This window comes from Myotis daubentonii, chromosome 11, assembly GCF_963259705.1.
Source record: "Myotis daubentonii chromosome 11, mMyoDau2.1, whole genome shotgun sequence".
NCBI lineage: Eukaryota > Metazoa > Chordata > Mammalia > Chiroptera > Vespertilionidae > Myotis > Myotis daubentonii.
This window is the reverse complement of record NC_081850.1, coordinates 30,237,681-30,253,739: the sequence shown is the minus strand read 5'-3', so window position 1 is coordinate 30,253,739 and position 16,059 is coordinate 30,237,681. Positions and strand designations below refer to the sequence as shown.

Genomic DNA, 16,059 nt, shown 5'->3' with positions numbered 1-16,059 from the left:
TTGTGCTAAACAGAGTTTGTGCTTTGAATATTTATCATTGTAATTATGATTCTGTCAAGAAGCCATCATCATTAGCAGGCATGATATCAAACTACTCTTTGACAAAAATTGCCCTTTTAAATTTTTTTAAAATGTGCACCAAAGATGTACACACATCATTTTCTAAAGGATGTAGGAAATATTTCCCAAAGATTATTTAAGATTAGCTTTTATTTATTTCCAAATCACTGTAGAGATCTGACTTTCAAATAAACAATTAAAATATTTTTATTTGTAAACTACAGTCCATATTTCATTTTTCACTAGTGTAATTAATTAGATCCTTTATGCATTTAGACCATTGATTGCTCTGTGATTACCAGTGAAAAATGAGTATTATCCAATAGTTCTGAACTTTGTAGTTGCTACGTTTCTTTAACTAGAAATTGCCTTTGATTTGCCAATTTGTGAATAAGGCTATGGAGTAGATTAGAAACTCAACAATGAGGAAGTGAGTTTTATAATTTGAAAGTCTTAGTATCATCTAAAAATAAAGCTATTCTCTTTATATCTTAAATTATAAGCATAATATTTTGTGTTTCTTCCAATATTTATCTATGTAGCTTACCACCTATTTTTCTCACCCAGAATGAGCAAATTTCTAAATCATAGGCTCTCACAAATACAAAAATAATATCTGAATTATTTTTTATCTTCTTCATTGTACTGAGCTTTCTGAATAAAGAAAATTGATTTCTTCAATTGGTTTAACTGCAACTTCAACCTGGTTGGCTCTGTTTGTTAGAGAGTATTACTTTGTATTAACATACTAGAGCAAATTTCTTATTCTAGTTCATGATAATTGCAAAACACAGGTGCAAGGTGGAGTGGGCAACTTCATTTTCTGTCCGCTATTCCCCTTGTTCCTGGTAATAGGAACTTGATCCGTTTGGGAAAACACAGCTCCCTCATTCCAGGCCATGGGGTTGAATGGGACTAACTTCATTCCTAGCAAAAGAGGTAGATTCTAATGAACTTAAACAGTACTGCCTATCTGTCCGCACCAATTGGTTTAAGGATGAACATGTAAGTCAGAAAGAGCTAATGACAAAGACAATGTCATAGGAAGCCATCACTTATCCTCTAAGCTTGGTTGTGGGAGGATGAGTGACTCCATCTGAGGATGAGGCTCTCAGGTAGATGCTAGGAACACTAGTTGAGCCTTGGTACATGCAGAGACAAAGTGAGCAATCTGAACACCCAGATTCCTCTTCTTTAAAAGCCTTTGAAAGTTGAATTTTCCATCACATGCAGCATAAAGAATGCCATATCTCAGTGACGATGACACCTTATAACAGAGTAAACAAGCAAGTAACATCCAAACCAAAGACACAGCAGATACGTTCTTCCCCCAGAGAAACAGAACAATGGACCTAATACCTCAAATCTCTGATTGCTGACTTTCTTTCCTTTTTTGTTCCAGACAATTTTAGGTCTTGGGTCTCCCGAAGCTTGGCAAATGAAAGAGGCAACGCCACCAGAGACCCCTGTCTGGTCAACAGGAGTCCGTGTAAACCTCGGAGGTGCTGAAATAAAAAGAATTGATCATAATTAGATGGAAAATTCAAACACAGACTATTACCACCCCCCCCCACCATAGCCCTCCCCATTTCCATCGATACAAACATACACACATACATGCTTAAATGTGCCAGGATTACACCATTAGAGAAGCACCTTTACTTCTGAAGGTAGCTAAAGGGGGAGACAGGTAACTTTTTGGTCAAGTTATCAGCTCATGCTTTTATTGAAGAAATCTGTATTAAGGCAGAGATCCAATAACATCCAAAAAGCAACATCACACATTAATTTTTATTACAAGTATTTAAAAAAATCCAATTTGTCCTCTGTAACAAAATGAGCTCATCAATCACTGTGAGAGAAATATTAGCTCTTTGCTTTGTTGCTGCTATCAGGACACTGCCAGAAAGCAGCATGGCCACCACTCAGCTATTAAAATTAGTGAGATTTAAGATAAATTCTAGGAAATGTTAAAGAGGCAAGACAGGTAGCCCTGAATTAGGAGGTCTGGCAAGAAGCAAAAATGGGAAAATGGGAAAGTGACTCTCTAACCCAGATATTATGGGCTGCCTTCCTTGAAACTTAACTCTGCAATCTGCATCAAAGTTGAGTCAAGAAGCCTCCAAAGTCATAGAAAAGAAAAAAAAAAATGTTTCTGTTAAGAAATATTTAAAGTTTCCTAACTATGAAAGGATAGAAACTAGAGGCTTTCTCAAGCCCTCTATCTCCTTTAAGTGCTCCTAACATGACCCAGCCCCTGAAAATTCTACTAACTATTCATTTCGTGTTTCCAGCTTTAGGCCTCTTTTACTAGTTTATGAGAATCATATAAAATGTAGGTATTTACCTACAAGGATACTCATCATGTTAATTACTTAGCAAAGATTATAAGTACCCAAAATATCAAATACTATAGGAATTGATGGTGAAATAAACCATGGCATGCTGATGAAACATCATGCAAATAATAAATGTCAACATCTGAAAAATGTGTATAATACGACATGAGAAATACTTATGATTCATGATAAGCCACATGACCATCATACAAAATATATATGTGAAGGGGATAATAAAAGTGAACACCCCCCCCCAAATAAAAAGATGTGACAAATATGCTGAAACACTATTGATGGTGGTTTGAGAGGGGGCATTTTAATTATTTTTCCTATTTCTCTGCACTTGTCTTACATCCTTGGGTTTTTAAAATTATGTTAGAGTTGGACATTTTTTTAAACCAAAAACATTTTACTTTTCCATTGTATTCTCCACTTTCTAATCCCTTTTACAATTTTTCTTCTCTCCTACTGTTTTCCAGTTATATGTCACTGAAAAATGGTTTTAAGTGACCGTAGCTAACATTTATTTTGAAATCAATCCCTAGATTCACAAAGGAAGAAAATAACAAAGTTCAACACTGTTTGTTCATCGCCGTGATCGTCCCTGCCTCCCATCTAGCAAGTTTTCCAGGTGGTTCTCCTCCGGACCTGGTGTGGGTTCTGACTCTCATCTTGGTTTCCTTGGGAAGCCAGGTTCCCATCACAGCTCTACTATTAGCATTGGTATCATCTTTGGGGGGAGGGAGGGGGTGTTTTCTTAAATTTCCTATTTCTTAACTGAAAAAAAATATGAGATGTGAATTTAATTAGTTTGTGGAGATCCCTTCCCCTTGTAAGGTTTCCTCGATTAGGGCGGTATCTCCAAGATGAAGGAGGGAAGGAGGAGCGAGGTGGAGAGGCATCTTTGCTGTGCAACTGCTAGGAAATGGGTGCAAACTGGGTGATTGCCAGAACCACGGGAAGCACCTGAAATGATCTGCAATAAACTAACAGTGAGAGGAATAAAAAACACTGTACACTGATGTCACTTTTCTGGAAACGAAGGAAAGAGTTATTAGAAGTTCTTTCTGTTCTTCATTTTGCTGTCGCAAACAATGCAAATTGATAATAACCACATACTTGTGAGAAGCGAATATGGAAATCATAATTATGCAGCTAAAATTCTTAGGAAATTGCCCTGAAAAATTGCTATATTAAATGCTACGATACTGTCATTTTTAAGTATATTCCGTTTCAAAGCCCATAGCTCCAAAAAATCAACCCTGAAAAATATCAATTTTATGTGAATGGAATGAATCATATAAAAGTGACTACTCATCAGAAATTAAATAATAGAACAAATTAAATAATAAAATTAAATAACAGGATGTAGGATGTCATTTTCACTGTAGTGAGGTTTTCTTCTTTCTTTCTTCCTTTTGTCTTTCTTTTTTCCTCACCAAGGGCTAAGATCTCATTTCTCACCTCAAAATAGGAAGGGAATTTGGAGATTTTGATAATCTACAAATAGGCAATGGGTATTGGAGCAAGTTCTTCCTAAATACTGGTGAATGGGGGCACTAAATGTCAAATTATTATTAAACACAGAAATCTTATTTCTAAATGGAATGCAGAGAAGGCAAATTCCCATATACTTAGGGAAGGGATGCACCTGCCATTCCAATATTCAAGTATGTTTTTCATTTATTTTCATTTCAGGTTGTACCTTGAAATTTTCATGCTAATATTGACAAGCATAATAATTTGCCAAAGACAGGACTACTAGATGCTACTGTAAGGATGTTACTTCTGAACTTGAAGTCAATTAATGGAATTAACCTATTGAACCATGGAAAATTTATTAAAATCACCAGTTAGAATCTGTTTCTGATCTGCAACTGTTTTTCTTGAATCCTATTAACTACCACTTAAGGACTCTGTATTCTAAAAAAAAAAACACACACACAAAAAAACAACAATAACAAAAATAAAACACCCTAAAAAGGGTCCTGAAATGTATTCTTTAAAACAAGAAAATGAGCCGAAACCGGTTTGGCTCAGTGGATAGAGCGTCGGCCTGCGGACTGAAAGGTCCTAGGTTCGATTCCGGTCAAGGGCATGTACCTGGGTTGCGGGCACATCCCCAGTAGGGGGTGTGCAGGAGGCGGCTGATCGATGTTTCTCTCTCATCGATGTTTCTAACTCTCTATCTCTCTCCCTTCCTCTCTGTAAAAAATCAATAAAATATATTAAAAAAAAAAAAACAAGAAAATGAAATTGATCACACTACATTAAAAAGAAGGGCACAACAAGTGCTTATACACATTTCTTTGCTTTTTAATATAAAAGAAACTAGAGGCCGGATGCACGAAAATTCATGCAAGAGTAGGCCTTCCTTCCCGCAGCTGCCGGCACGGGCTTCCCTCTGGCACCCGGGACCCAGGCTGCTTCCCTCCTCTGGCCCCCCACAGGCACCCAGGACCCAGGCTAGCTTCCCTCGAGCCACCCACAGGCACCTGGGACCTGGGCTGGCTTCTCTCCAGCTCTGGCTTTTCAGGAAGGACGTCCAGAATGATGTCAGGAAGATGTCTGTTCTAATTAGAATATTACCCTTTTATTATTACAGATTAGCCTTCACATACAAGAAAATCATGACTTTCTTAGGGGATCTGATGTCAATTTTTCTACATTGGTGTACAAAATCCAAACCACAAAAAAAGGATGTCATCATTTCATGATACAAAGTTAAGATTCTAGAAAATATAGTAGAACCCTTTCAGTAAGCATGTGTGTTGCATAAATAATCGTCTTGGCAGGTGAAACTCGAAGTCTGATGCTATCAATGCCAGGTAGGCAGCCAGCCAAAGGAAAGATAGGAGAGAGAAGATGAAACTTAATAACTATACCAAGTGCTCGAGGCAAGTAAAAATCTTTATTCTCAGAGGGGTAATAACAATACACAGCACCCAGCTCCCCTATCTCAGCTTAATAAAAGAAACTAAATAAATCTCCTGCTTTCTTTTGTCATAGATGCTGCCCACATTTAATTCATGCTCTGAAGATGGGGAGAAAAGGAAGATAATCCATGTAAAAACTTAAAACAAACAAACATAAAACTTCTACTGAAAAGTCACACAGTAGGACAGCCTCAGATCTGAATAATGAAAGACCCCAGGTTTATCTCATGAGATACATCAACCATCAGCCATTACACTTGGTCTAAGAACAAAAGAAATAACCAGAGTGTAAAGGAGGAGGAAAAGACAATAAAACGTCAAGGTCCCAGTATTTAGGGGCCCTTCCATTACTGGAGCTCGCCGCTATTTCTGCCCACCTACAGCTGCCACCAGCTCTGTGCTCTGCCAAATGAATTTCTGCTCACGCTGGTTTTGACAAGTGAGGAATATGACCTTTTATTAAACTAATGCCAGGCACTGCAGAGGTCAAATTACTGTTAGACCCAGAAAGTCTATTTTCTAAATGGAAAGCAGAGAAGCTAAACATGCATATGAGTCAGAAAGGAGGCATGGCCGATATGATAAATCGCGTCTGCCAGGCTCACTGGCTGTTTCCAGAAACTGCATTCTCGGGATGCGTTCACCCAGCAGACAGGAACTCCAGGAATCTGGTAGATCACTGTTTCCTACGCAGCTCAAGAGGAGCCACGGGCTGCTGGGGGATTTTCCTTTCCAGGAGGTTAGGTTGTTTTTTAAAGTGTAACCAAAGTAGAGTAACTTGGCTTGTAGTAATGGTAATATCAAAAGCTATTTCAGGTTTCAAGCTGTTAGGCTCACTGAAGACAAGGTGATACGCCTAAGGAGCACTTCTGGGATTCAAATTAGGGGACAGAACCGACCAAGACCAGCGAACTGCCTTTGACCATCCTCAATAACCTGCTCTATGGAGGATGAAACCCTCCCTGTAGTATATTACATTAATAGCACTAGACATGAACAGGGTAGAACCATCGACATCTACTAATAACACCCATGCACGAAAGGGATTTATGAGAACTTCTTAAAGGTTAACCGGACAATTCAGGTTTGCAGTAACTCGACTGATGAACTGAGAATCCCTTAAAACAGATTCACAGAAACACCCCCCGCCCCCACCCAAGGCTACGAAAGCGTGAAGACGTGAGGGTTCTATTTGTCTAATTTGATTCCAATGAATAAGCGGCTTCAGCAGACACCAAGGAAATACGCTGTATGGGGAACAAAACCAACAGCATGTAACTAATTGCCTTTGTTTCCTGCAGCTGATTAACATTTCCTTAAATAGAAAGTATTGTTTTTAAAGAGATATTTGTCATAGTAACGTAAAGTCTCGAAAGGGGAAGGTTATAATGCTATTAAAAATGATACTTAGGGAGAGGATGAGGCAATGGTCAGCAAGAATACACAGGAAGTCCTGTCTTCAGGCATCTGCTTCCTCCCCTAAGAGGTGGCTGTCGAATGGATGGCACTGTCGACTGAGCCCACCTCTGTTCTTTCTTTCTCCGGAAGTATCGGCGTGAAGGGAAGGGCAGGAACAGGGCTTCTGGGGTTGGGTGAGAAATGCGGAGCAGAGAAGGCGAGTTGGGGGTGGCTCTGAGAGTAATGGCCCTCCCTGAAGGTTTAGGGGAACTGCTGTCACAGGGCTTTACATTCTCCGCCAGCCACAGCACACCCTGTGGTCACTGTTTCAGACAGAGAGAGTGGCCAGGGTGGTGGTGGATGATGGATTTTCTGTGAGGGTTCACTTGACCAAGGAGCAGGAGTGTAGGGAGGAAAGTGTGCCCAGCGGTACAACTGCATGGGCACGTGACAGGAGAGGAGGGAGTTCCCAGCATTGATGTATAACTCAATGGAGGGCCAGCATCATGGCCCAGACACCAGGCTGGACTGGTTGCTATAGTAAATGCTCTATATAAACTCAGAATTGTGGGGACATCTCTCACATGGGATCGGAAAAGGGCCATCTCTGGCACCCACAGTTAGGACAGACCTTCAAAGTCAGACTTTTTTGAGTTATTTCTGGTATTTCCTTTTTATCACAGCCCTCAAACTAATCTATTAGTCTTAAAATTTGGTTTAAGGAGCATCATAGCTCAAAATGGGATTTAAAAATATATATATATATATACCTCTTTAGCAAATTTTAAACGCAGGTCTAAAATTTTATAAATCGTTTTTAACATTATATTTTATTTATTATTTAAATTTATTTTTATTGTTGAGAGTATTACAGATGTCCCCCCATTTCCCCTCCATTACCCCCTTCCTCCCAGCACCTGCCCCACCCCAGGCCTTCACCACTCTATTGTCTATGTCCATAGGTAATACATATGTGATATTTTTCAGAGTCTTACAAGATTGTATCATTCCTATGTTATAGAATTATAGAAAAGTTCTGCCGGGAGCCGGTCCATCCTTGCTGTTTCAAGGGACCTGGCATATATGGAATACGGTTCTTAATATGTTTGCTCACCTTCTTGGCGCTGTGTTTTAACCAAGGTCACCTCTCCAAGAAAGGTTGAATCCCCAGGTAGGGATTTTCCCCTGAAGTTAGGGAGGGAATAAAACCCCTCAACTAAGTGCCAGGCGGGTAATTAATCACTTTAACTATGAACAATCATGCTTAAGCTACATAATCTTTACTCCCTGGAATGGAGATAAGAAACGCCCTAACCTTTGTAATAGAGATTGATAGGATTGAATCAACTGGTATAAATACAGATGTAACTAGACAGAAAGACACAGAACTCAGAACACAGAACTTAGAACAGAATCAAGAAGACAGAACCTACACGGAGCTTAGAGACAGAAGAACTTTGCTGGAGAGAGCATGCCGGAGGATCCTGGAGAGGGACTGGCCTCGGAGCCTAGAGACAGAGCCTAGCGGGAGAACATGGCAAGGGATCCTGGACTGAACCTGACTACAGAGATTGGCAGGAGAACCTGACTGGAACCTGGACACTGAACCTGACTGGAGAGCCTGGACAGAACCTGGCTGGAGAACCTAGCGAGGGAACATGGCTACAGAACCTCGCTGGAGATCCGAAGCAGAACCTCTCTGGAGATCCGGGCTAGAGATCCTGGCTAGGTTGCTGATCAACTGAACGCTGTCTCCGTGTCATTCCTTCTTCGCCGACTCCGTCCACGCCTTTGGGGACCCCTGGACCTGCTGGGGTTGGACCACAGCATATGGCGCCCGAACAGGGACCCCTAGGTAAGCGCCCCACACTCGGGACGGATCGGACTCCACCATAGGAAGAGGGTGGATAGTCTTCGCCGACTCCATCCATACCTTTGGGGACCCCTGGACCTGCTGGGGTTGGACCCCGGCATCATAGTCTTCGCCAACTCCGTCCACACCTTTGGGGACCCCTGGACCCGCAGGGGCTGGACCCCGACAGAAACACTCAGAACTTAGAACACAGAACTCATGAGACAGAATTCAGAAGACAGAACCTACGCGGAACCTGGAGATGGAGGAGCTTCGATGGAGAGAGCATGGCAGGGGATCCTGGACTGAACCTGACTGCGGAGATTGGCAGGAGAGCCTGACTAGAACCTGGTGACTGAACCTGACTGGAGAACCTGAGCAGAACCTCTCTGGAGATTGAGACCAGAACTTGGCTGGAGATCCTGGCTAGGCTGCTGATCAACTGAACCCTGTCTCCGTGTCCTTCCTTCTTCGCCAACTCCGTCTACACCTTTGGGACCCCTGGACCCGCTGGGGCTGGACCCCGGCATAATACTACAGCAATTTGTAAGAAAAGTAGGAGAAAGGGAGAAAAGGGGGAAAATGAATGAAGGCTCTTTGAAGTTAAGAGTGAGTTATGAAATAAAATAAAATAAAATGGCATATAACAAAAAAAAAGAGTGAGTTATGGACTTTTGATCTAATTGTGAAGCTCTATATTTTTATTATGCCAAATGAAAAGATGGAAAGTTATAAGGATGCTGCACAGACATTATGGTATAACTCAGTTAATGCATATTTTCAAATCTGTCTTAGTTAACTATAAAATATATGCTGACTGTTTGTTCAAGGGTTTAGTTAAGTACTTTGCACAGTATTGTAGCAATTACTTTTCACTAGTTAAGTAATGAAGTTCACCCAGAATGTGCTGCCAGTGGAACTTGTTGAATCTACAAGAACCAATTGAAATTTGGGATAAATAGGCTATGATGCCTGATCAACAGGAAGTCAATGCCACAAAATTTATTAACAAGTTATATAAGTTCCAAGTTTAGTAACGTAAATACTTTTGTATTATTTTACACATAGTACTTGCAATTTGTTCATGATGGAGAAATACAAATACCCCCTTAAAGTTCTTGACATTAATTCTGCCTCTTCCTTTTCTAGGCATTTCAATTACATATTATATGTATTTATACACATTTTATAATTTTACTAGAGGCCCATTACACAGATTCATGCACCAGTGGGGTCCCTCGGCCTGACCTACAGGTATCAGGTGAAACCAGCTCTCTGACATCCCTCAAGGGGCCCTGGGTTGCAAGAGGGCAATCGTGTGATGTACCCTGGAATCAGGCTCCCTCCTCTCTGGTTCCAGCTGCATCACCCAAGAACCGCAGCTACCAAGTCAGGGCAGCTTGACAACTCCTACAGTGAACATCTGCTCCCTGGTGGTCATAGCTACCAGTCAGAGAGTCTGCCCCCTGGTGGTCATTGTGCATCATAGCTACCAGTCGGTCGGGTCGCTTAGGCATATATATATATATATATATATATATATATATATAGATATAGATATAGAGATATCTATATCTATATCTATATCTATATCTATCTATCTATCTATCTATCTATCTATATATATATATATAAAGTAAGGCTTCAACTCTCCTTTGAAAATGACTACTAAAGGATTCTTCTATTGAATACATAGATATTTCTACCTTTCAATATTTAAATTGACAAAGGATTAACATGTACACTGACAGAAAGAAAAGGGGAAAAGAAGAGAAGAAGAGAAGGAAAAAGGGTAAAAAGAATGATATATCAGAAGAAGAGACCTGATTTAATAAAAAGATATCTCCCATTTCAACTTGTCCACATTGCCAGAAACTTATTTCTAAACGCTTGAAAGATTACTCAGCAAATCCCAAAATCACTGTGTTGAAAACACACCATGTCATATGCCTTCCCAATCCTATCACTTTTACTAACTTCCATTTTTGTTGTTGGCACTCCCACTCTCCCAAATGCCTAGCCTTGCTGACTTAGCTTTTTTTCTGGTCTTCTCCTTTGTGGCACTACTATTCAATTATTAAGTCCTAGAGATTTTGCTTTTATAATCTCTCATTTCTCTTTTTTCATGTTCAATTTCCATAGCTATGACTCTCTTTTTAAGCTGGTCATTAGAATCACTTGGGAGACTAAATACACACACACACACATGTATAGGTACTTAGACCCCACTTCACACCAATTAAAATAGAAAATCAGTGGGTGGGGCTGCATAATTAATTTCAAAAATATTCTAATGTTCATCTAGGATTGAGGATCACCGATGATATCATGATATCTGTACCTCCCCATCCAGTGATCAGGGATATGTCAATAAATAATTAATTGAATATAATTTTTATATTATAAAGCATGTAGGTATATACATTTTTTGTATATTTTATTGATTTTTTACAGAGAGGAAGGGGAGGGATAGAGAGTTAGAAACATTGATGAGAGAGAAACATCGATCAGCTGCCTACTGCACACTCCCTACTGGGGATGTGCCCGCAACCAAGGTACATGCCCTTGACTGGAATCAAACCTGGAACCCTTGAGTCCGCAGGCCGACACTCTATCCATTGAGCCAAACCAGTTAGGGCGCATGTAGGTATATTTTGATATACTGTTAAACATTTAGGTTGTTTCCAATTTCCCAGTATTATAAATGGTTATTCTTACAGTAATTACATCCTTGTACAAATTTATAATCTACAGGGCTGGGCAAAAGTAGGTTTACAGTTGTAATATATAATTAACAGTAATACAAGTATAAACTCTGTTTTGCATACTCACAACTATAAACCTACTCTTGCCTACACTGTATGCAATTCATTGCTACAAGTAAAATTTCAAACATGTATGATCTATTTCTATATAATTACTGGATAAAAACTATACTTTTTAGAGGCTTTTTATCTTTTTTAAAAATATGCTAAAAATAAGTCATGGATTCATAGCAGAAATATATATTACAGTATCCAATTACCATGGCCACTGATAAAGCTGAAAGTTATGACTATATTGCTGGCCAAATTTAGCTAAACAGAAGGGATGAAGAGCAGAGGTCAGAGGGTGATCAGTTTTGAGGAAGAAATTAGAAAATCCACCCCTCAAAAAAAAATCCTCTTCAAATCCTTTCTTTTCCATTTCTCCCTGGGATATCAGACTGTAAGGAAAAGAGCTAGTGATGAATATTAATAGACCAATGAAGAAAGATGGAAAAAAGAGACAAAAATCTGTAAGATGAAACTATTCAAAATAGAACTTAAATGCTATGGAAAATACTTTTCTATTTAAAAAGGTCAAGACATTCAAGTCTATTTTAGTCTTTGATATTGCTTTTCAAAAATCTTGTAGAGATGTGATTTCATATTAATTAGTCAGTTTAAGGTAGTTACATAAATTCCTAGTTTATCCTATTTCAAGATGCATTAATACCTGGGTCATAAACACTTGCTTTACAGCAGTAAAAGTTGTATGGTTTCACACAATAACTTTTTATTTAACAGACAGCCAAGGATACCATGACCAAAACAAACAATCCCCTACATTCACTGTGTCTGGGATATAAAACTTCTCTGAACTATTGACATGCTTAGTAAGACTCACCATCTGTTTTCCTATGAGGCACTCACAGTAACCGCTGGTTTAGTGATATAAATTTCAAAAGGACATACAGTGGTCTTGAATCATTCTTAGAAACAATCTGTGAAGCCATTCTTACCATTCCTTATGCCAGTCATTCATTTTTAATGAAAACATGGTTTCAGCAGCACCATTTAGATATTAACTCAACATTTCCCACTTTAAGCCTCTGGTTTGCTTACCTACTTATGCATTCACAGACCTCGCATCTGTTCTCATTCAATAGAGTGATATAGGCCCTTACATTGAAACAAATGAAAAGTCATACCATCTCCCAGGCTATTCAGGAAAGACGTAGGAAAATGGCATAATATTTATGGGCTTTTTTCATATCCCCTGTAAACGGTAATATACTCACAAGGCTATTGAACACAGACACTGTATTTGACAGAAAAGAAACTCTACCTACCCGTTAGCATCTTTCTGTAGTTAGTTTTCAAATAAGATTCATTTACATCATCTTCACTGCTAATTTACTCATTAATCATAATTTATCACATCAGATGTGCTGATCATCATTAAAAGTAATCATTTATTCTTCCTTCTAACCTACTGCTTATCATGTGCCTGCAAATTGGATCACACAGAAAAGGTAATTGGCTTATTTGAAAAGGAACATGAGAGCAAATATAATTGAAGTGGCAAAGAAGAAAAAGAAAAAAACACACAATGCCATCTTTTTCTCAATTTCCCCCCAATTTTATGTTACTAATCTAAAGAATATTGATCCTATTACTTCTGCTCCAAGAAATTTTTAATATATCAACTGTATGAATTTTGTTCTTTTTTTTAAGGAACTAAAGAGATACACTATACTGGCTTCACTTTAAACAATAGTAACAAACCAACTCCACAAATAGAGGATCTACTGGTGTGACCATAGCTGAGAGGCTGTGAGCCAATATGATTGTTCTAGCTTCTGCCTTCCAACCTAAGTGAGGTCTTAGTACAATTGGCAAAAGCCTGGGTCATTTATTAAAAAATAGATCCATCTTCTAGGAATAATTTGACCACCATTTCTCATCTATCAATTCCACCCTGGTAAGAGAGCAAGGTAGCTAACACACTCCCAAGGAGCTGTAACATGGGAGGGGTGTACGGGCACACACATGCACACAATTTCAGTGAGTCGTAAAACAGATTTTAAAATTATGTTCAAGTATATTTACTGGAGAAATTTAAAATGTTATCATAAGAACACTGTGTTTATAGGCAAAATAGTATCTCTGTAGGGAAGCTGTTTTGATATGTCACAAAAATGTTTTACCTAGAATAGAATAGTATGGAAAATAAGCTGCCTGAGTTTTTATTACAAAGACAATGCTAATTATAAAATATAGAGTTTTATAATAAACATGATAGCATTTCTTAATGTTCATAATTATCTTCAAAATAAATATGATTTTTAAATGTTTTCATTAATGAAACACTTAAAAATTTTATTATTTAAACATATTTCCTTGGTAGCCAGTATTTTATGTTAAGGGGTATAACCTGTCTTAGTAATTATGTAGATACATATGGATGAACAATGGAAAAGATAAATGCAAAATAATTTTTTAAAAATACACGCGTCTCAATACCAGTGTTGCTTTAGAATGAATTGATGAATTCAAAAATATATTTGAAAAACACCCAGAATTATTCACATTTGGACCAATACTCTGATAGGGAACATAATATCCTGTTTAAAAGGCTCATGTCATAGTTTTTATTCTGTATAATACCTAGCATATTTGTAGGCATTCAATTCTTTTTAAAGAAAGCAATTATTTTGGTTATATGGATATTTTAAGGATACATCTATGTCCTTCCGGAAATTTTCCACTAAATTTAGATTTTATGTTTTAAATTCACTTCTCTGTAGACCTAAAGTTCTAAGCCAAAAAAAAAAACAACACCAACAACAAAAAAATTTGTCAATGATTTGTAGGATTCCAAATAGTCTCATTTAATATTAGCTAACTATTAGAACAAAGAACTGTAGGATATTAAAAATATTCATTTTCTGATATTCCTCCAACTAAATACATGTGACAAGCAAAAGAATGGTATTTGTTTTACAGATTAAATGCATCCTTTCTAAAATGAAATCAAAATCCTATATTGGAGCCAAGAGAAAGAATCTGCACTCATACATGCAAGCTGGATATGGAGGAAGGGTCCCGCAAGCTGCCACCGCTCCCTGAGTTTCATCTTGCTAACTATGATTGATCTCTGCATGCTCAGAATGGCCCTTCACCCGCCCATTCTCAAATTCTACTCAGCAAGCTATTTGAGGCACAAAAGATGGAAAGCATGACAACTGGTTCTATGCTCGGGTTGTGAAGTCATGTACAAGCGAGCAATGATAATAATAGATGATCACCCAGGGCCATGGACCGGCCCTGTCCACACAGAAAACTCAACTTGACATTAATTGGATCCTGGCACGGAGAGAACAGGGTACAATTCCTTGGTTTGCTGATGAAAATAAACCTTTAAAACCCTTTAATAAAATGAGCCCTAGATGGAACAGAATGTAATACAATAATGTAATTCTCACTGCTTTTATTTTTTTTTTCAGGCTACATCTCCATAAAATAACCCTATCAGCATTTCCATGACAGCACGTTAAATCTGAGGAGGAAATGTCGCATTCTTGCCGCCTGTGAACTGAAACACAGACACGCTACATATTTAGAAAGCCAAGAAGAGAAGGGGGGAGGGGCTTTTTTTTCCCCCATCCTCAACGAAATCTGTGATGCTGGACAGTGCTTTTGTTCCCATTTTCCAAATAACATCTGATTTATCTCCAGAAACATCCATCTCTCCTCTCTTATAAGAGAATTTGGGTAACACCAGAACCTATAGTCACGAGGTAACAGTCCTCAACTATTCTGGAAAGACTTTTCAGTTGGATTCATATTTAAATATCAAGTCCCTAATTTGTAACCCGGGGCAGTGCAGACCCTGGTACCAGCTCATTTTGGTGCAGATTATGCATGCTTTTCCAGAGAAACACATTATCAGAGCCCCAGGAATATGGGAGGCATTCCAAAACAGCAGAGACACTGAAGGCCTTTATTTGCCAACCAACTCCCCCGCCCCACCCCCCCAAGTCTCTAATTTATAGCTCAGGGTATTAAGTAAGAAAACACAGGGTTTTCCCCAGACAGAAATAACCTTCCTGAAGAACCTGCAAATGAGATTTTAATTATACTATTTACCAATATAGACTGCATGCAGAAATAAACCGAACCATTTCTTGCTGTGGCTTTCTTTCTCTCCACCCACCCCTCCATTTCACGGTTGCAGGCAACCCCATGGCCATTTAAGTTGGTCTTGTGGCAAGTTATTAGGACACTTATTTTAGAAGGAAAACCAACCAATAATTACTGCCCTGGAACACGGCTATTGTTCGGAGCATAAACAGAAGCCATGGCTGACAGCTGACGGGCCCAGCCCCCTGCTATCCTCAGAGCACATTTGCAGATACCCAAGGCCTCTTGCCAGATGGAGGCAGGCTACAGCCACTCGTTTCAGCCAACGGGGCTGGACTGACAACGCCATGCTGAACACAATAAACTGACACCGTTTTTAGGACCTCCTGCAAGGTTCTACCTACCTTTAGAATAGATGCTAAAAATACTGTTTTAGTTATTAACAGTCCCAAATGTGCAATCACACTGGCCTTTGGCACCCTTCGAAAGAAGATCAATGTGTAACCGGAAGCACATTGCGTTTGAGACACACACCCCAAAGTGTTTTCGTTAGTGACCACAGATCATTTTGAAAGGAAGGAAATCCT

General features: G+C 38.9%; 1 protein-coding gene across 12 annotated transcripts in view; it reads right to left on the bottom strand.

Moving 5' to 3' along the window:
- PTPRD (protein tyrosine phosphatase receptor type D) overlaps positions 1-16,059 on the bottom strand; it is a 506,304-nt gene that overhangs the window by 302,460 nt on the left and 187,785 nt on the right. For all 12 annotated transcript variants that reach the window (XM_059656673.1, XM_059656670.1, XM_059656671.1 and 9 more), the window contains exon 3: positions 1,420-1,565. In XM_059656673.1, coding sequence (XP_059512656.1) covers positions 1,420-1,565 — 146 coding nt within the window. The remainder of the gene's footprint in view (positions 1-1,419; positions 1,566-16,059) is intronic.